Source organism: Oryzias melastigma, linkage group LG22 (genome assembly GCF_002922805.2).
Source record: "Oryzias melastigma strain HK-1 linkage group LG22, ASM292280v2, whole genome shotgun sequence".
NCBI lineage: Eukaryota > Metazoa > Chordata > Actinopteri > Beloniformes > Adrianichthyidae > Oryzias > Oryzias melastigma.
The window spans coordinates 22,830,147-22,851,338 of record NC_050533.1 but is presented as its reverse complement, the minus strand read 5'-3'; the positions used below and the strand labels follow the sequence as shown (position 1 = coordinate 22,851,338).

General features: G+C 39.6%; 1 protein-coding gene across 2 annotated transcripts; it reads left to right on the top strand.

The window, feature by feature from the left end:
* The first annotated feature begins 606 nt into the window (after positions 1–606).
* ganc (glucosidase, alpha; neutral C) lies at positions 607–20,355 on the top strand. 2 transcript variants are annotated; one of them, XM_024276023.2, is made up of 26 exons: positions 607–801; positions 1,872–1,934; positions 2,494–2,596; positions 4,575–4,702; positions 4,784–4,960; positions 5,061–5,064; positions 5,151–5,217; positions 8,822–8,918; positions 8,998–9,181; positions 10,283–10,421; positions 10,493–10,728; positions 10,799–10,925; positions 11,005–11,084; positions 11,160–11,303; positions 12,716–12,812; positions 12,878–12,979; positions 13,060–13,234; positions 13,325–13,393; positions 13,468–13,532; positions 14,678–14,754; positions 14,834–14,908; positions 14,988–15,101; positions 16,951–17,063; positions 17,337–17,440; positions 17,714–17,854; positions 19,925–20,355. In XM_024276023.2, the coding sequence occupies exons 1-25, from the start codon at positions 773–775 to the stop codon at positions 17,821–17,823; spliced, it is 2,679 nt and encodes an 892-aa protein (XP_024131791.1). In that variant the 5' UTR covers positions 607–772; the 3' UTR covers positions 17,824–17,854; positions 19,925–20,355. The 2 variants fall into 2 exon arrangements, with proteins under 2 accessions (XP_024131791.1, XP_024131798.1); XM_024276030.2 differs by having other exon boundaries at positions 17,714–17,858.
* Positions 20,356–21,192: the final 837 nt, after the last annotated feature.

Here is a 21,192-nt window from a genome sequence, read left to right as displayed (position 1 = left end):
GACTTATTTTTAATTATTCATTTATTTTCAAACAATATTTTCATTTTATTTATTTATTCTTTCTTATACATGTTATGGCTCACAAAATCCACTTTTAATTTGCTGTCGATTTCTGTACAAATGTATTTTGGACCGATGCTGGAAATGATAAAAGTTATAAAACTGGAAAAACAATCCAACTTCAGACAAGGGATAATTTTGGGCTGGTTCATAAAAGCACGGATCAGAACTTTATGAAAGAATTGTTTCTGTTTTTGAGGACTTTTCTTAATCATAAAAAGGTGGTCAAACTTTAAATTTAATTTTGAACAACTTTTGCATAAGTTAATGCGATATGGCAAAATGGTCAAACAATGAAAGCAAAAAAGGCAAGTTCAAAAACGTAATTTTTGAAAAGGTAGTTTTTAAAAAAATAAACTGTAACTTATTGCTTTTGTTTTTATTTTTGAAAAACGCTCTGCACTATACATTATTATTTCATATTTGAGGAAGATGAATATTATTAGGAAGATGTAATAGGGAAAAGAACAACTAATACAATTGCTTTTTTAAATACCATTCCATACCAGTAGGCGGCGGACATGCACCTATAAGTTGTATGCCAGCCGCCATTACCCAAAAGAAGAAGATCAATCCTCTAAAGACACGAAGAAAACGACCTAAACCTTATCTAGCACGTGCAGTTTGCACTAAAATCTTTGTAAAACCTATTAAAAGCGTGAAAGAAATCCGCCGACTGATACCGGCAGCTGCTTCCCCGTGATCGCCTGAAATGACTGCAAAGACCGAGTCTGTCACCAGGTATAACGGTGAAGACGCTGCTTCACGACATTCCTGTCAGACTGTTGTTGACCTTTGACCTTATGTGGCAGACGTACAGGCGGGAAAATAAAATAGGAAAACGACGATTCTTGTGAAATAAAAAAATATAAAATCATGTAGAAAAACCAAAAGTAATACGGTTGAGTTGAGTACACATTCATGTTTCTTGATTAATGCCAAATCATTTGAAAAGATCTAGCGAAAATAATAATAAGCTAAAAGCAGGCTTGCAGTTATAAATCGCTTTAAAGGAAAATGCTACACAATAATACTCCAGCTACAATATTTCAATATTTTTCTTAACCTAATTAGGCAAATACTAAATTAATTACATTTGTATAATGCTAAATGTTAGCCCTCCCAAAAAAATCTATATTTTTAGAGGGTTAAATGAAAAAAGAAATTACTTCATTTTAAGTCCCCTAATTAAAGTGTTAATGTCCCCATAATCACCAGGACTGGATTGAAAAAAAAATTTAATCGATTTAAGCTTAATAGATCAATAATCTATTTAGCACAGAAAGCTAAAGTCTGATAGCTTGATGCTAACGTTTAATAGAATTTTCCATATTATGGTTAATGCTAACGGTCGGTCGACCTAAACATTACATCTTTATTTACTTTATTTATTTATTATTCAAATTATATAGTAAATTATTAATGTATTTCGAAACAAATGTGTCTAAATGTGTAAACTTAAAATTTAATTGAATTGAAGAATAAAAAAAAATCGGGATCGAATCGATTTAGGCTCTTGTGAGTCGAATCGAATTGTTTCCAGAGATTATAACCGATACCCAGCCCTAGAAATCAGAGTAAAAGTAAAAGAGCCTAATTTCTGCTAAATTATCCAAATGGAATTATAGTCGATACCAGAACAGTTAAAACAGACAAAATGATGGAGATCTTTGAATTTCACCTGATTAGTAAAAAAGAAAAAAGTTGTCTTTAGCTTTATTAATGTATATTTTCATGCATGTTTACTAGTTTGAAGCAAAAAAAAAAGTTTCTCAGTTCATAAATGAGGTTTTTACCATTTATTTTCTCAGCGTTGTTCCCAACGATGAAGGGAAAGAGAAGTTCAAGAAAAGTGACGATGTTGCATTCTACAGGTAGCTGAGCATTTAATGATCATGTACCTTTTCCAGAGAGACCAAATGGGTCCCATATGGCTCAAAAGTGGGCTGAAAATTTGGGCCCCGATTTGTCCGCAGCTTCTGTGGTGGCTCAACCTGTGTTTGCCCACCTAGGCTTAAATGGGCGCTCAGTGGGTAGCTCGCTACAACTGAGCTCGCTAACTCGCTACAGCGGAGCTCGCTACAAAGTAGCTTGCTTGCTCGATACCGCAGAGCTTGCTACAATGGAGCTCGCTAGCTTGATACAATGGAGCTCGCTAGCACACTACCCTGTCCACCGGGCGGCTGGCTATTATAACGAGCCAACTGACTAAGTGACCACTTAAGTCAATGTGGGCAAACACAGGTGGACCACCACGGAAACTACGGACAAACCTATTCAGGGCCTACATTTTCTGCCCACTTTAAAACCATATTGGGCCCACTTGGCCTTGCTGACTGGGTAATAATGCATAATCATTTCTTGTTTTCATACAATCAAACATTTTGTAAACTGTATTTAAATTAAGAGTGAATTTATTTTGTTTTGTTTGAGGCGACAGATTCAGGGTCCCAAATTTACCCATCAAGTCCTTTTGGACACGCTGGTGCTCACAGAGGGTGGAGCTCGGTTTGAACTACTGCAAGCCGTTACAAAGGTTGGTATCATCTACAAATGATGCTATGTTAGCATCACCTTGTGACAGAATTAAAGAGACAGTTGTATAAACCTTTGACCGTATATGAGAAGTTGACATCACCCATAAAAAATGAATTACTTCCAGTTTCAACAAAATTAAGTCGCCTTAGTCGCCATTTTTTTGCAATATGGATGCCACCATGTTGTAGCCTGGCGTCGTCAGTAAGCGGTGATTGTTCTGAGTCAGTTTGAGTGGTTGTTTCTTTGGCAATTCATACCCCTATCACTTAAGAGCAGGCTATATGTGAGTGGTTTCCGAATTCCTTCAATATAGTGCGTTAGTCATTTTGTAGAGCTGTCCAAAACCATGATTCCAGAATCTATTGCCCTAGAAATTTCCCAGAAGTCACTGCAAGTCACTAGATTGGTGAATATAGTGCGCTGCGTTTAAACATTTTTCGTGAAAACAGTTATAGTTAATTTTTTAATAAACCATCAGAATTTTCATCTATGGATTCCTAAATAGTCTTCGTAAAATACTCGTATTCAGGAGGTTTTTACTTTGTGAAATCGTTGGTCACAAAAAGTAGTAGTGAGCATGGTGACCAAATTGCTATAAAATCCAGGGCTCTAGATAGTCCCATACTGTATAGGTTTATTTTAGGGAGGGTATTTGTACATTGCCAAAATCTGTCAATCAATTGTTTCAAATGTTCGACGTGAAACCATATGCTTTTATTAAGGCACCTGATTGGTTGGTTTAGGATTAGGATTATCAAAAACATGTAAAAAAAAAAAAGGTAACAGAGCAAGAATGATTATTCTGACAAATAAAATGATTGAGTAATAACAGTTTATTTTTATTTAGAAGTCTATGGTTATGTCCGAATTCCCTCCCTAATCCCTAACTACTAAAAACCTATATAGTACGGGAATGTTGTACCCTTGATTTTAAAAGCAATTCGGACACGATGCTCACCACTTTTCCTTTCGGATTGCTAAACGCAGATATGATGTCATCGATTTCACAAAGTGAAAATTGAGTCAATACGAGCATTTCACGTTTATTTATGACACTGTTCTGATGGTGAAAATGAGGATGGTTTCTTCAAAATTTACATTTAACCATGTTTTTTTGTTCGAAATTGTTCGATCGAAATGCATTCTGGTCTGTATTTGGTAATCTGGTGAGCATTGATGCATCGATGCAATCTTATCAAAATGAACATTTCAGACTATTTGTGACTCCACTGTGATGATGAAAATGTGGATGGCCTATTAAAAATTCACATTTAAACATGTTTTTTTTTCACAAAAGTTGTTCGTCCGCAGTGCATTGTGGTCTATATCCACCAATGTAGTAACCATTGATACACACTAGTTTTTGCAATGACTTCTGGGAAATTTTTAGGGCACTCAATTTTGGAATAAATAGATTCGGACATCACTACAAAATGGCAAACGCATTGTATAGTCCACTAGTGAGTGGGGGGGGGAGTTAGGACACAGCCAATGAGATTTTGGCTCCTTGGAGCCAGTGAGTTTGGAATGCCAGGGGGAGGAGTCACTCGGTCCACTTTTCATACACAGTCAATGGTGTAAACACAGGCTAGTCAGTTATTGCTCGATTTATTTGCATTTTTTGACCTATTTATATTTAATTAATAAGCAATTTTGCAAATACATGTGACAAACTGTTGAGTATGGATATTATATATATAGTAATCATACAACAAAACATAATATTAAAATCACATTGTGAATAAATACAATGTTTTAATTTAAAAATATTTAGATCATACATAAAGCTTCAAAGTTATCTCTTTAAATACGTCATAAATGCTTTAGTTGAATCAGTAGGTTTTTGTAAATAAAGCTAATGTATAAGAATCAGCAAAGATAGGGAATCATGCTATCGCCTCCTCTGACCTCGGCACAGACAATGACGAGGAATGAAGGCTGAACGTTTTTTTTCTGAGTCTGACCTGTCTTCTCAGGCCAGACTGCTGCTGTCTCTATCAGCCCACCAATCGGATTTTGTGAGGATTCTCATTGATGAAGTTCAGCCCATTAAGCCTCGATACCGAGTCCCAGACGTGATAGTCGGGGAGCAGCGGAGTGAACCGTGAGACCCTCTCCCTTATTCCAGATTCTGGCCAGATTCTTTCTGTTTGAACGCTTTATGTTTTCTTTGGTTTTCCGGCAGGCTCAGGGTGGAGGAGCAGACGGAAGACTTTGTCATCCTTTCTTGGTCTTCAAGAAGCCACCATGTGCGAGTTTGGCGTATCCCTTTCCGGCTGGAGATCCTGTGTGAGCAGAAGGTGATGGTTACTTTCAACTATGAAGACAAACTGCGGTTTGAAAGTCTCCAGCATCCCCCCAGGTGAGGCCCGCGTTCCCAGTGATGCACGATTCCTCACAAAAGCCTTCACTTAAACATGTCTCCTCTGTATGTTTTCTGTGCGGATCTTATCACACGGAAGCGAGGTGAGAAAACTGCCTACAATCATCAGTCTGTGCTGTTGAATCCTAAGTGCAGTCTGAGCTGTAAGCCTCCTCGTTGTTTGCTGCAGCTTCAGGAGGAGCAGACCGGCTCATGGAAGGAGACCTTCAAGGAGTTTGTGGATGTCAAAGCCAACGGTTTGTGCGCTTCATGACTTTGCCTCGAGAAGCCTCATGTCACACAAAGTGCAGTTTTCAAAGGTCTTCATTTATCAAAAGAAGAAGACTTCAGATCTGCAGTACCTGCCTTTCCTCTCTCGTGTTCCAAATAGAAAGTCTCATAGACTTCCATTAAGAAATACAGTTGTTTCTCAGTCAATCTGTCTGTCAGAATAACCATTCTTGCATGGTGTTTCTTTTTAACTTGTTCTTGCTAAACCATTTTTTTTTTATGATATTTTTTCTTTATTGCAAGTTATTCAAGTTTTAAACTGACCAATCAGATGCGTCCAAATAATAAGCTTTATTTGTAAAGCACCTAAATTGCCCATACAGACCCCAAAGTGCTGTGAAAAAAGGAGATAAAAACATGAAGAATCAAATAAAATAATAAGATATAAGGTGTACAATGAAATGCTTATAAAGCAGACAGATGCAATAAGACCATGTCCACCGGCCCCACTTCAAACGTTCAAAGCATTTGTTTGACAGATTTTCGCGCTAATTACTTCTTGCTAACGTCGTCTGGTCCTAAAATGGTCAAATCTGGCGATATCCGTACAGCAGAAAAATGGCGACTGAATTAGCTTCATTTTGTCATAACCCGAGGTAACAGCCTTGTTTGGAGCCAGTGTTGAGCAAGTCACATCCAATCTACAATGCTTTACTGATTAGTCAATCCCTTATTTAAGAAAAAATACTGACTCAGAATTGTAATGCGCTACTTTATATTTTTATATTCTTTGTTTTCTGAAGTAAAGCAGTTAGAGGACCAACCTTCAGCATTATTAATTTGGTCCATAAATATGAAAAAATTGGCTTTTTACTTTAACATAACAAGCAAATTCAGACTACAGAAGCAGATTTTGGCCCCCAAACAATGTGACCAAATAATAGTAGGTTATTATGACTCCACCCCCCACAACAGCGGGACAGGGAGCTTTCCAGCTCTTTTTTCCCTCAGCTGTTGGCTTTGTGAGGAAAAAGGACTTACAAAGGACACAAAAATAAGGTGAAAATGGTGGAGTCCATCAGGTCCAACCGGAAGTTTGACGCTAGTTAAAACAAGTTTAAACCAGCTCACATAACCAACCCAAAGCAGAAAATATGTGTTGCTTCTTTTTTTTGTCATATGTTGTCTTTTTGCTTGTTAATGCCTTAAACAGTGAATATGACTCAGGAGCTTGTAGCCCGCCCAGCACATTTTTGAAATAATAAATGCAGCATTTTTTTGTCTTCTTCTGATTCACAACAATTTGAAAAAATATCTACTCCGAATTGCAGTTTTAAGCTTAATGTTCTTTGTCCTCCATCATCAGCAAAACGCCACAAGAATTGTTAAAAACACCAAAAACACATTTTTTTTATCACAGGGTCTATAATGTGTGAGGAAAAACTAAAAGAAAGGACGGTTGATGACAGTTAATTGTTCATTTATCATGGGGGGGTACATTTTACATGAAGACGGGCAGTGGCTGACCTAGTAGTTGGGGGTTTCAGGCGAACAGTAACATGGGGGCCCTCTACAAATATCATAGTAATCTTTTCTATAACTTTACCAGTCCACTTTTTGGCATCGTCAATGTCAAGAAATCAAATGTACTGCCGTGGAGAAAAGCTGCTCTGTACCGCAGCGCTCTTATCTTGAGCGCTCTACGTTAGTAATTTTGTGTATATTGGAGCAAAGCAAGACAGAAAAAACACCTTTTTTTCCTGTGTCAGAATCAGATGATTCACGGTGATATTGTGAACGGTAGAAGATTGTTGGCAAGCCAAAAAAACAGTTATTCACTTCAACATTATTGGTGCTTTAGGGTTAACTACGGTGGCCCTGAAGGTCAAGTCACATAAACAAATCCATCAACGTAAAACATTATAAAGATCTCAATGACAAAAACGAAAATCAAATAATAAAATAGAAAGTGCCTATTCGCACGTAATTTTTGAAAAGCGTGTGGCCAGTTCTAAGCTTTTTTCTCAGTCGCACAGACCCAGAGTAAAGGGTTAAGGTTGGGATTGTGGTTACGGTTTGGGTTAAACAAGCAAATTGTTCCTGAATGTGGCTGTCTCTGCAGCTCACGGCTCCACCAGGGAATGGGTCAAATATGGAGAACACATTTACACATTTAGGAGCATGACAGTTAATGGGCTCTTTAATTTTAAGTTTAATTTTGAATACGTGCGGCCAACAACAAAATCCAGCCTTGGACACACTTAGAATGCGTGCGGGCAATGCTCAAATGCGATCTTGGCTGCACATATTACGTGTGGCCAATTTGAATTTCCTTCACTTTCTATGCTGGTCACACTTAAATACGTGTGAATAACATCAGTCAATAAAAAAACATCAAGTTTTAGAAATAAAAAAAATCCACAAACCAAAACAATTCTAAAAAATGAAAAAGTTTCAAAAAACAAAAGTAAATTTAAAAAAATTAAAATGAATGGCTCTGTACTGATCACGAAACGTTTTTTTTTAGTTGAAGTTTCATCTCTGTGAAGCATTTTCAAAGCGTTTTAAAGTTGTCTTTTCATTATTATTTATTTTATTACGTTTTTAGACAACATTCTAAAACCTCACACTGATATCTCATGAAATCTTTGTTTATTTGCTCTTTCACTAGCTTACAGACCCCAAGCTAACATTACAGTGCAACAAAGATGGTGAGCAATATCAGAGCTATGCAGTCGTACAGTTTTGATCCAGATTCCAAGACCAGGAAAATAGACGTTCGTGGATCTATTTGTCTGTAAGTGGATGCATCAGAATGGAGCAGAGCAGGGAGACTTGGGTTCCACTCATTTCACTTGCTGTCACGAATTTAAGCTTTTTCAAACCGCACATTTTTATTAATTTTTATATACTATATAATGAATGTCGTAGTTTATCAGTATTGTAGAACTCTGTTATAAATAAAGAGCTCTATGTTTACCAGTTTGTAAATTTATCCTTTTCAAGTCTTAATGCAGATATTGATAGCAAATAAAAAGGAAAGGTATCATGTAAAAGTGCTGTTAAATGCAAAGAGGTTGAGAAGATCGGTGCACAAAACTTTAGTAACTGGTGCACCTAAGAAAAAAAGTTACTCGCACCGGTGCAACCAGTGAAAAATTTTAGTCTAGAGCCCAGCAGCATCTATCTAACTTGGTATTGATGGAGTAGTCCATGTCTACACAGGGATGGGGGAGGACAAAACATGTTCACATGAGCAATCATTTCCCTGATTTGGGTTTTTCATGGCAGAGTTAAACAATAATGCATGTGGAAATTCTTTTGTTCATTTTTATCTAAATGTTCAGCTTGGGGCCCAGGCAATTGCCTTTGCCTAATGGTAAGTCCGCCCCTGAAGACTAGCGAGTTTGAAGAAGATTAATAAATGAAATAATTATTTTAAAACTACACTTTGTGTTTGTCTAGTACGTCATTGTTTAAAATGCTTTGAGTTCTGGAAGATGGAAATACTTTATCTTAGCAGTAAAATTTTGCAGCACTGATGTTCTTGTTATTTTATATGTCTAGCCTGTTGAGGAATGAATGAAACATGTTCAGAAGCTTTACACTGAATGTGCCGTGCCCGCCCAGGTCCCAGCAGTGTCGGTGCGGACCTCCGACTCCATGGTTTCAACCACGTCTTTGGTCTCCCTGAACACGCAGACAGCTTACAGCTCAGAGAAACCCGGTTCGTTCACTTTATATTCATCACCATCTAGTCGTCCACTGTGTGAGACTCATCAGCATCTGTGTGTTCTGACCCACAGAGGTGAAGAACCATACCGGCTCTATAACCTGGACGTGTTCGCCTATGATTTGCACAGCCGGCTTGGCCTGTACGGCTCTGTCCCACTGGTGCTAGCCCACAAAGCAGACAGGACTCTTGGTGTGTTTTGGCTGAACGCTTCAGAGACTTATGTCCACTTGGAGTATTCTTCCACCGACCTTCAGGTAGTTGGAGTTCTCTGATAGGAGTTTGGGGCAGCAGGTGTCAGCTTTGGTTCAATGTCCTGCAGTGAAACTACCGTATTTTCTGGACTATAAGTTGCATTTTTTTTATATATTGACCAGGGGTGCGACTTATACTCAGGAGCAATTTATTTGCAATTTATTTAGACATAAATAGGCTCAGTTATTTCTGCGACAAACAACTGGTTGCCTTTTAGCGGTTGTTTCCCACTAACAACCACTAGAGGGCGGTGTAGGTTTGTGTGTCAGTATTTGCTGCTGACAGACACGCAGAAGAAAAAGTTCTGTTCAAAACAAACATGGCTGAGAATCTAATTCTCCTCATGGATGTTTTGATGTTTTTCTTATTTGCATCAAAAAATTATTATTATTATTTTGATTTTTCTCTCCTTGGACTAATGCGGGACAGCAAGCCATCAAACTGGGTTATAAACAGACAGAAGAGCAGCTAAAAACAGTCATTCAGATGCAGCTCCTGCAGGCTAGAAGGTAACCATCGCCGTAGGAACAAGAAAAAGACTGAAAACCCAGACATGGAGACGTGATATAGATGCTTTTGTAGAGTTCATCAAAAGAGATAACCTCGCATCATCCATATCTTCCGTGTATTTTAAGCGAGAAATACAGTCAAAGCCTCTATCATGTAGCGATAAGGCTAAAAGATAGCTTCTCCACATCCAATGGGAGCATCTAGTTTATGATCACATTTTGGAGAAACATTGAGCATCAAATTTGACACACGTGAAAAGAGGCAGCGGACTCTGAATCGGAATTTGAATCGCGTTTGGTGTCAAATGCAACGTTACGTCGGGCTTGTTGAATTTGTTCATAAAATGTTAGACTTTTCTCTTAAAAGTGCGACTTGTGCTCCCGAGTTAATTATAAATGTTTTTTTCTTCTTCATTATGGATTTTTTGGCTCCCGCGACTTATACTCCAGAGCAACTTATAGTCCGGAAAATACGGTATTCAGGTTGTGAGTTTGGTCCACAAAGACAAAATAAAATCAAGTTTTGACATCTCCATTCAGCAGATTTCAGGCTGATATCCCTCTTGCCTTCTCCAATCTCTCCTGCATCAACAGGAAGCCCCCCCGGTGAAGAGGAGGCGGACCCCCCCACACACTAACGTCCACTGGCTGTCAGAGAGTGGCGTGATCGACTGCACGGTTCTTCTCGGGCCCGGCCCACGCCAGATCTTCAAGCAGTATGCTGAGCTGACAGGTAGGAGTTCAGCAGAGAAGTACCTTACATTGAAGACAAACAGCGGAACGAGGGTTTTCTCTCCGTGTCAGGGTACCAGGCGCTGCCCCCCCTATTTGCCCTGGGATACCACCAGAGCCGCTGGAATTACCAGGATGAGGCAGACGTGAAGGCTGTCGATGCGGGCTTCGACCTCCACCAGATCCCCTACGACGTCATCTGGCTGGACATCGAGCATACCAACATGAAGAAATACTTCACCTGGGACCACAAACTATTTCCTGACCCAGTGGGCCTGCAGCGCCACCTGGAGACGAGGGGGAGGAAGGTCAGCAGCATGAGCGAGGCCTTATCAGAGTTTCAACTTTCCTTACTCGTTGTTTCTTCACACTTTTCAGATGGTGGTGATCAGCGACCCCCACATCAAGGTTGACCCCCTCTGGTCTCTGTACAAGGACGCTAAAAACGGGGGGCATTTCATCAAGGACAGGGAGGGCCAGGTCTACCAGGGCTCCTGCTGGCCTGGTGGGAAAACATCCTCTGCTTAGTGAGTCCAATCTCTGCTAGGAGTGTTCATCTTCTGACCCAAAACCTTCTCTTCCAGGTGAGTCGTCCTACCTGGATTTCAGTAGCCCACAAACTCGGGCCTGGTACTCGAGATGCTTCAGCCTGAAGAAATACAAGGTGAGGATGGGAAACACTTCCTCCTGGATGCAGCAGACAGGAGCTCAGTGTTCTGAAGGTCAGCTTCTCCTGCAGGGATCTACTACGTCTCTGTTCGTGTGGAACGACATGAACGAGCCGTCAGTCTTTGATGGTCCGGAGCAGACCATGCCCAAGGACGCAGTGCATCATGGTGGCTGGGAGCACCGAGACCTGCACAATTTGTATGGGTTTTACCAGGTAGGGGTGGAGGCAGCAGCTCCTTTGAATGTTTGCTTTCAAAGTTTCCTCATTACAATTCTTTTAGGATTCATTTTAGATCTATTATAATCTATTATAAATGTTTGATTTATCTAAACTAGTTTTATTTCCTAAGTTTCAAGGCCTCAAGTCCTTATGTTTTGATGGAATAATAATTAATTAAATAGAAATGTATATATATAATCTAAATTAAAGAGTAGTTTTTTTAGACATTGTTGGGCTTTGTTGTCATTTGGCTGTTCTTCAGTTCTTATCTATAGAATGTAAACATAAATACTTTGTAGTCATGTTTTGAATGCAGTACAGTGTCCCCCCCTTATTTGTGGTAGAGGGACCGGAGACCTCTGAATCTGCAAACACGGATAATCCTTGTCTCTGTATCAATCCCCCAGCCCCCACGGATGAAGAATGTCCGTTACCGATCCATACTAATCAGAAACACTTCTGATCATCCTTTGTAAAACATTTATTAAAGAACATTGGAGTATTGCTTAACATAAAGATTTTTTTTTCTTTTTTGGGAACAATAGACTCATCCTGAGCAATAGAACTTTTAATGAAGTCACTCTGTCTCTGTACCTTAAAAAAGCGTGTGCTTCCTCCTTCAGCAGTAAAGTGTGAGAGAAAATCTCTATCCAAAATTTCATGGTTTCATCCATAATAAATACCTGCTCCCAATGATAATTATCCTCAGTGATTATCAGTATATCTTGGAGCCATTTCTGAGTCTGCTGATGCCATTTCTCCATGTAGGCTCTCTGTGTGTGCGCTTGTGTGTATGTGTGCGTAGCGGACTGGGTGGTGTGTTCTTCAACTGCGCTCCCCTCCTGGGAATAGCCAGGTGTCTTGTGTTGTCTGAGTTTTTGTGATGGACCGGAGGAGTCACGTGACTGGAAAAAAAAATCTACAAATACATGAAACAGCGAATAAAGAAATGCAAATATGCGAGGGACCAATGTACTGACGCACAGTTCCTCTGGTTTATTTCTTTTAAGTTTTTTAGATGTGATCTGATTATGACGTTTGTATCTGGACATGCTTTTATTTTGGGAAATTTTCATAAAGTTTTATCTAATGAAAAATGCTTTAAAAAATGATCAGAATAGATCAGCAGGTCTGCCCAATCCTGGGCCAGGAGATCTATCATCCTGCCTGTTTTCCAACTCTCCCTGCACTTCTTGCTCCTGATGACCTGATCAGGTGTATTCAGTCAGATAAAGACACACCTGAGTCTGTTACCCAGCCAAAAGCAGTTAAGAGAGAACTGGAAAACAGGCAGGGTGGAAGATCTCCAGGATTTGTCAGCTCTGGATTAGAGTACAGGTCATGTGGAATTCCCAGTGTGTGGGCAATCACAGCTTTTGAAGGATCTTCTTGTTGTCCCGACACAGCACATGGCCACAGTGGAGGGTCTGATCACTCGCTCTGGGGGCGCAGAGCGGCCGTTTGTCCTCTCCCGCTCTTTCTTTGCCGGCTCGCAGAGATTTGGTAAGATGGAAATGTCAGAAGCCGCTCTCTTTTGTGTGTTTTTGTTGACTTTCTGTGTTTTGCAGGAGCCGTCTGGACAGGTGACAACGTAGCTACCTGGGAGTACTTGAAGATTTCCATTCCAATGGTTTTGTCCTTGAGCCTGGCTGGTGTGGCGTTTTGTGGAGGCAAGAAGCTGCACTGACGTTTACTCAGAAGCCATGGTCCAACGTTATCCTGATGTTTTGGTTGTCTGCCCACATTCTAGCGGATGTGGGGGGGTTTGTTCAGGACCCTGAGCCGGAGTTGTTGGTACGCTGGTACCAGGCGGCGGCCCTGCAGCCATTTTTCCGCGGACACTCTGCCAAGGAGACGAAGCGCCGGGAACCCTGGCTCTTTGGTGAAGAAGTCACCGCAGTCATTCGCTCCGTAACCCAGGAGAGGTGGGATTATTATAAACTTAATAAGTGAAGGTGCCCAGACTTCAGGACACTGTCACCTGAACCCTCTCAGACCCACTCCTGTGCTCTCAGGTACCGTCTTCTGCCATTCTGGTACACTCTGTTCCACCACGCTCACACCTGTGGCTTACCTCCAGTCAGGTGAGTGATGCTGACAGAGGTTCATTCCTTAGATGAACCAAAACCAGGAGAAAATTATTGTTTTTTTGATACAGACCTCTGTGGGTGGAGTTCCCAACGGAGGAGAGCACCTTCACTGTAGATGACTGCTACATGATCGGTGAGGAATCTTCTTTAAAGTTCCACTCCAACCATATATTTTTTTAGAGCCGTGAATCGATTAAAAAAAATTAACTAATTAATCACAAACCTGGAAAGAATTAATTGCGATTAATCGCTATAATTTTTGTTTTAGTCTGTTTTAATGATGCTAACGTTTAATAGAATTTCCTACAGGTCGGCTAATGCTAACGCTCAGTTGACCAAAATATAGATGACTGACCAAATGAATATCTTTATAAACTCACAGGTAATAATTCTCAAAATTATTGAAGTAAATATTTTTTTAAAGTAACTATTTGTGGTCTAAAACATCGTTTTTTTTTCCTTATACTGTCTGTAGGTGTATTTTTAAAGCGTGATCGCCTCCTAGTGGCCAAACTGAAATGCCCTCCAGGAAAAGCAGAACAATGTTTACAATGTAAATAATCTGAACATTTTTGTTAGAACCTTTAGAGAAATCATGTAACACTGTATGCTGGTAACAATCTAATTATTTCACTAATACATTTTACATTTTGTGAACTGTATCATCCATCCATCTTCTTGACCACTTCGTCCCTTTCGGGGTCGCGGGGGTGCCGGAGCCTATCCTACTGAAGGGCGAAGGCGGGGTACACCCTGGACAGGTCTCCAGTCTGTCTCAGGGCCCCAATCACACACCCATTCACTCTCACATTCACTCCTAGGGACCATTTAGAGTCACCAATTAACCTATGAAGCATGTTTTTGGACGGTGGGAGGAAGCCAGAGTCCCCGGTGAAAACCCACGCATGCACGGGGAGAACATGCAAACTCCACACAGAAAGGTCCCAGCCGGGAGTCGAACCGGGGCCTTCTCGCTGTGAGGCAAGAGCGCTAACCACTGCACCACCGTGCAACCCTGAACTGTATCAAGTTAATATATTCAAATTATATAGTAGATTATGAATATATTTTTGAAAAAATGTATAAGGGTTCAAACTTCAAATTAAATTGAAGAATTAAAGAATCGAAAAAAATAGGAATTAAATGTATTCAGGCTCTTGTGAATCAAATCGCTTATGGAAACTATAACTGATACCCGGCCCAAGTATTTAATGCTTCACACACGTGTGTCCTGGAATGATCCCTCTGTTGTTTTAAAGTGTTTTTTCTGTCATGTAGGTGGAGCTTTGCTTGCCTGTCCAGTGACAGAACCAGGCATTCAGGAGGTCCAAGTCTCCCTTCCTGGACCTGAAGAGGTGAACCAACGCCTCAGTGACGTTATATTGAACTTGTGTTCTTCTGGGTCAGTGACAGGTAGAGGTTTGTTTGTTTCAGGTCTGGTATGACATTCACTCCAAAAAGGTGTACGGAGGAGGCGGGACTCTGCGTCTGCCAGTCATTCTGGAGTCTGTCAGTATTGTTGCATCAGCTTACGCGCCGGCTTCATGTCCAGACTTTTGATTTCTGCTGCTCTGCTGGCTCTGAGAAGGTCCCGGTGTTCCAGCGCGGGGGCTCTGTGGTCTGTAGGTCAGTGGGGTCTGGGACCTGTACCGCTGACTTCCAGCTGCTGCCTCTGGACATCACTGTAGCCCTAGACTCTCAGGTAAAAACACAGCAACAAAAGATCAGAGCCATTGACTGTAAATAGAGAACTGGACTGTGGACTCGAGTGAGATGTCATCCATGGAAAATTAGTTGTACCAAATGAAGTCAATTCATTCACCACAGCCCCAATATGACTGTCGCCATGTTGAAACCAGAGGTCCTCAGTAAGCAGTGATTTGTCCGTGTTGGTCTGAGTCTACATTTCCATAGCAACCACTCTCTCCAATCAGTGGTGAGCATGTCAGAAGGCCACGCCCCTTCTACTAAAAGTGAGCTCAGGAGAATCTGTCAACCACTTTGAATGTTCCACACGAGGCCACGTACTTTTATTGAAGCATCTGATTGGTCAGTTTATACCTTGAAACTTGTGTTGCAACAAAAATATATCAAAAATAGAATTAACAGAAACAAAAAGATGTTGCAGAGCAAGAATGGTTATTCTGACAAATAGAATGAGTAATAGCTATTTATTTCTCGGTAGAAGTCTATGGGATTTGGGGTTTTTGGGACCAGCGGGTACCTCCTGTTTGTCACATGGGGGGGCGGGGTCACTCAGTCCAATTCTCTATATACAGTAAATGGTCAAAGTTGGGGTTTATCACATTTGGATGTCTTGAAATGTAGACACCCTGTAAATTAAGGACTGAAATAGGAGATTGAGTGAAACGAATAAACAAAAGTATTATTTTTCATTTGGCAACAGTTTTAGATTGTAGTTTTTTTTTTATTCAAGTTTTCAAATTTACATATTTACTTTTTTTTAATTTACAATATGTACTTTTAAGTTTTGAATTTTTACAATCTGGTTGATCATTCCTGACCCCATAAACGTCTGTCTTCTTTCCCTCTTCTTCAAAACTCAGTCAGTGATGTCCTATAAACTTATTCTTTCCTATTCTGGTTTATTTTTTAATGTTTTATTTTTGATTCCTGGAAATTACTTTTGTTTTCCGAAATATTTCTGGAATGTTTTTTTTTTTTTTTCTAAACTATAATGTTCTTTTTTTAAATGTGTTTTGCTTTCTTAACTCTCATTGTGATCTTTCATATGTTTTTGCATTGAGTCAAATTTTTTTATGTACTGGTAATTTACATATCAGGCCTGCAATAGAAATTAGGGATTTCAATTCAGAATAAGTGAAAACTTTTTCTGAGGATTTTTCATGTTTTTTTTAATCAACCACATTGGAGAAAATCAGAGAAAGTGAGCATTTTGGCACTTCAGAATGATTGTTTTAATTGTTGACTTGTGAATGATTCACTTGTCATCGTTATCCTGTACTAATTTTATTCACTTTGTGATTTTTATACTCTAAATTTAAGAAAGACAGTTTAAAAGTCAAACAAGGATCTCAGCCTTTGCTAAAATCTGTTGTGAATTCATGACAAATGTTGGAGTTAAAGCTTGATGATTTCGGCTAAAACGGAACGGTGCAGAGCATAAAGTGGTAAATGGTGAAGGAACTGCATTCATACATTCAAATGCGTTGTTTACAGCCAAAAGTGCTCAAAATAAACAACTTTGATGTGAAATCAGAAATAACATTAGCAAAAAAAAGCTTAATTTCAGATGATTTAAAGTTCTACAGCTGCAGCAAAGCAGCTCAGTTCTTAAAAATGCTAACCGTTTGTTTGTTGTGATCTGGTTTTAGTGAAACAGGAAATCAAATTTTCTATTTTAGTTTAGTGGCACAGCAGGAGTCAATGATTTAATTTGTTTGTTGTTGCAGCATCTCGAAGGAAGCAGGTCTGCAGAGAGCTGGGCTCCTTGGTTTCTTCATGTCTCATTTCTGAATGAAACGATCTAAATGTGACAGTAGGATCAAAACGCGAGTGTTTCTGTGCAGGGTGAAGCCGAGGGCGAGCTGTACGTGGACGACGGTCACTCCTTCTGCTACCGGGACAGGAAGGCCTTCAGCCTGCGCAGGTTCACCATGCAGGCAGGATGCCTGCTGTGCAGGTGAGTGCACCCCCTCCTCCTCACTTCAACCATTGACTGTATATGTGAACTGGACTGAATGAGTGTGATGTTACCCATAGAAAATGTTGCGGACGTCAATGTATAAAAAAAGGTATTGGATAAGAATGTTTTTTTCTGAGAAATAGATTGAAGTTTATAGGATTTTAGCTTCTTGGAACCAGCAGGTACTTCCTAGGGGAGGTCTGTCTGTCCAGTTCTCATATACAGTCAGTGGTTTGAAGAGGCTGATCTGTAAACTTGTGCCCCTCTCAGGGCTGCCAGCAGAGAGGGGTCCTTCCACTGTGAGACGGTGGTGCAATCTGTCACCATTCTGGGGGTGAAGAAGCAGCCGTCTTCTGTGACTGTATACATACCAGGTGAGCCCGTGCCACCAGCACCACTCCCTCTGTTGGCCCAAGCCCATGCTCCTGCAGACGGAATACTCCTCACTGTGTTGTGAAAGGGTCAGAGAGAGGGAAAAAAATCGTTTCCACCACATGTTGCATCTGACAACACCCAGCTCTGTTCTGATCCTACTGGGATTCTGGTTTAACACAAGATGTTACTCAACTGATCCTTGTCCTGGGCTGCACCTGCTTTGAGGTCAGGTTGTGTCTGAAGAATTCTCATCACTTTTTTTCTCTGTGAAGGTGAAGACGACAGCCCGGCTTCCTTTGAGTATGTGGAGTCCCACAATGTGCTGACAGTCAACAACCTGAAGCTCTTTGTAACTGTAGACTGGGAGATCCACATCTGTTAAATGATTGTTTCTACGTAAGGAGAATGTTGAAGTAAGTAAGTAAATGTTTATTTGTATTGCACCTTTCCCAGATAAAAATCACAAAGCGATTCCCAAAAGTAAAAACATCCAGTCATACACATATTACTGACAAAAACAGTAAAAGCAAGGTAAAACACAATAAAAAACAAAAATAGATTAACTAAAAGCTCTTCTGAATAAAAGCACGTTGATTTGACTTTTAAAACACTCGACTGTCGTACTGGCAAAAGGAGGTTGTTCCAAAGACGAGGAAAGACGAGGTTTTATGGCGGGTTTTTGGAATTTATAACAGATTTTGGTTTGAGACCCTCAGGGACCGGACAGTAGAGTAGAGTAGGGGATTCAAAGGTCAGCCATGTGCAAAGGGGTTTGTTCATGCAAGGCTTTGAACACTAGAAGTAAAATTTTAAATTAAATTCCAAGTTTAACTGGGAGCCATTATAAAGAAGACAGTAATGGAGTTATGTGTTCCCATTAATTGGATTGCTGCAGTTTTGCACAACTTGCTGACATTTTCTAGAACTTTTATTAAAACAGTTAAGTGAATTACAATAATCTAAATGTAAAGAAATAAAAGCATGTGGTGTCATGTCAAACATACAAAACGTTTGACCCATTTCATGTGACCCACTTTTAAATGTTAGATGTGTAAACTTCCAACAAGCTCACGTCTGATTGGTGATAGGATCCGGCCCTCCGGGTAATTAAATCAGGCCCTCTAGATCTTTTTTTATGATTATTATTGTTATTAATGGCCCGATGTTATCTTGCACTCATTTCTAACTTTTAGAATTTTGACATAATATATTTTTTATGGGAAGTAAAATATTGAAAGTTATTTAAGGTTTAAGTCGACTTAGTCTGGAAAAATATTCCTATTTTTTTATTATTCAAAATTATCTTGAAAAGTTAAGGTTATAAAGTTTTAAAAATTGGCATTCTGATAGCTTTTTGGACTATTTTGGTATTCACTTAGATTTTTTTGTCATTTTGGAGTTTAGCTAATATTTCAGCTACGTGCTAGCTGTTTTGGCTAATTTAGGCTTTTTAAAAGTTTTTTAGGCTCTTTTGGAATTAGGCTAATATTTACACACCAACTAGTTTGCTAATTTATGCTTTTTCCGATTTTTAAGGCTATTTTGAAGTTTAGCTATTTTTTTCAGCTACATGTCCAACCTAAGTTTTTTTTTTGTTTTTTAGGTTAACTTGGCATTTAGCCAATATTCTAGCTGGTTATCAGCTTCAGTGATTTCAGCTATCATCTTCAACATTTTTAACTGTCACTTTTAGCATTTTCAGCTATCAGCACTAGCATCATCATCGGCCAAATTCAGTTTACAGCATTCACACTAGCTTTATCGCAGGTAATTTTATAAATCTATTTCATAATTATGTTAGAAAGTTACATTTTTAAATTTTTAAAAATGTAGTTTTAGAGTGTTCATTAAATGTTTATCCTGTGTTTTGGATCTTGGCCCCTTGTACGATTGAGTTTGACACCCCTGATCTAGAGTATAATTCGCACTTTTGGTGAGAAAAGTTTGACGTTTCAGAACCAATCCACCAAGCCCATTTAAAAAAACTAAAAAACTAAAACTATAATACATAAAAAAACAGACACTAATCTTTTGATATGCATAAGAAAAATATCAAAGTTTAAGAGGAAAACAATCAGATTCTCTTTCATGTTATTTTTGGACTACACTTCTGCTGCCACTCTCAGTAGCAAATAGTCAGATTTAGCGCCCTCAAGTGGTTGTTAGTGGGAGTAACTGCTAAAGGACAACTGGTGTTTATTGGGAAAATAACAAATATATGAGCCTATTTATGTCTAAAAAACACAAATAAGTCGCTTCTGAGAATAAGTCGCTGGCTAAACTATGAAAAAAAATGTCGACTCATACTCAGGAATATACGGTAAATGTCATGGCTTTCATTCCCATCCTCTGATTGCTCTGGTGTGTCCTGAACTTTTCCGTGAACGGCAGTGCTGCTTCCTCTTGTCAGGTTTTCAAGTCAAGTCTTTGTTGTTTTGACCTCATTTTCTGTCTTCATTTTTTTCTGTTGTTGGTCTGACCAGACTGTGGAGTTGGACACACCTCTTCCCTCTTTGGCCTACCCTGGATTGATAGTCACTGGATCTCTTTTTGTTCTGGACAAAACATCACTATCACAAATTACAAATGTTCACAGATTCTTTACTACTTTTGGACGACTGACTCTTCATTCCTGCGTGACTTTGTTCTCTCAACTCACTCGCCTCTTCCTGAAACACTCAGAGTACAACAGATCGTTAGTTTCATGTACTCTCCCTTTATCTTTACACTCCATGTATTTTCCATGTCTCCTTTACATGGTTGCCAGCTTCATCCAGATCAGCCAAGTTTTATTCCAACAGAAGACAGATTTATCTTCCTGTCCTCACTGGAAAGTCTTATCTGAGATTTGTTCACGTTTCCCTCTGCATTAACTGTGTGGCTCAGAGTTTAAATAAAGTGTTGAATCTCACACTCCTCTTTCAGGGTTGTCCATCTTACACACTCACTACAGGAAACTCCAACAAAGCAGAGAAGATATTACCCATGATTGGGTCACTGCACCACATTTAAAGTTGTTGTTCTCATTGGCAGAAAAATATAAGAATAAAAAGTCAAAAGACTAGATAGTGATGTGTCCTGATGGGCGCAGAAGAAGACTGCAGTAGCCTTTTGGATCATCTATAAAGGCTTGATTTTCTGTTGGAGTATTGTTGCTGAAATCACGGAAGTGATGATTCTGTCAGACAGAATTTGTATTTGATAACAAATGCGTTTCCACCACTTTTCCACCACCACTTTATGTTTGTCCAAAAATGTGTTCATAAATGTTTAAGTGAGAAGTGCACATTCCTTGTGCTTGACTTTTAGTAATCAAAGAAATACTATCACCTGCACACCCCATGCATGCAGCATGTAGTCAGTAAGGAGCCAGCATTCGCACTTTACAACTAAAGTCTGGCATATTTGCACTGTAAAATAACATCACTTGTGAGACAAAAGTGTGTATAACTTATATTATCCTTACAAATAATTCACAACGCCTGTACCACTCGCACGACTATCGTATGTTCCATTTTCAAGAGGTCGACCTACAAGCCTCAAGGACACTGCAAGACACACCTGTGCTCCCCTGAAGATGCAGCCGCACCTCTCTACAAACCTCTACAAGCAAGCCCAGATGACGCACAAACCCATATGGGTCAATACCGTACAGGTGCATGCGACAAGTGTGACGATTCAAAAACATTGGAGGACTGAAAACTCCATGTCTGAATGTCACATTTTTCCCCTTCAGTTTGAGAGTTACAGG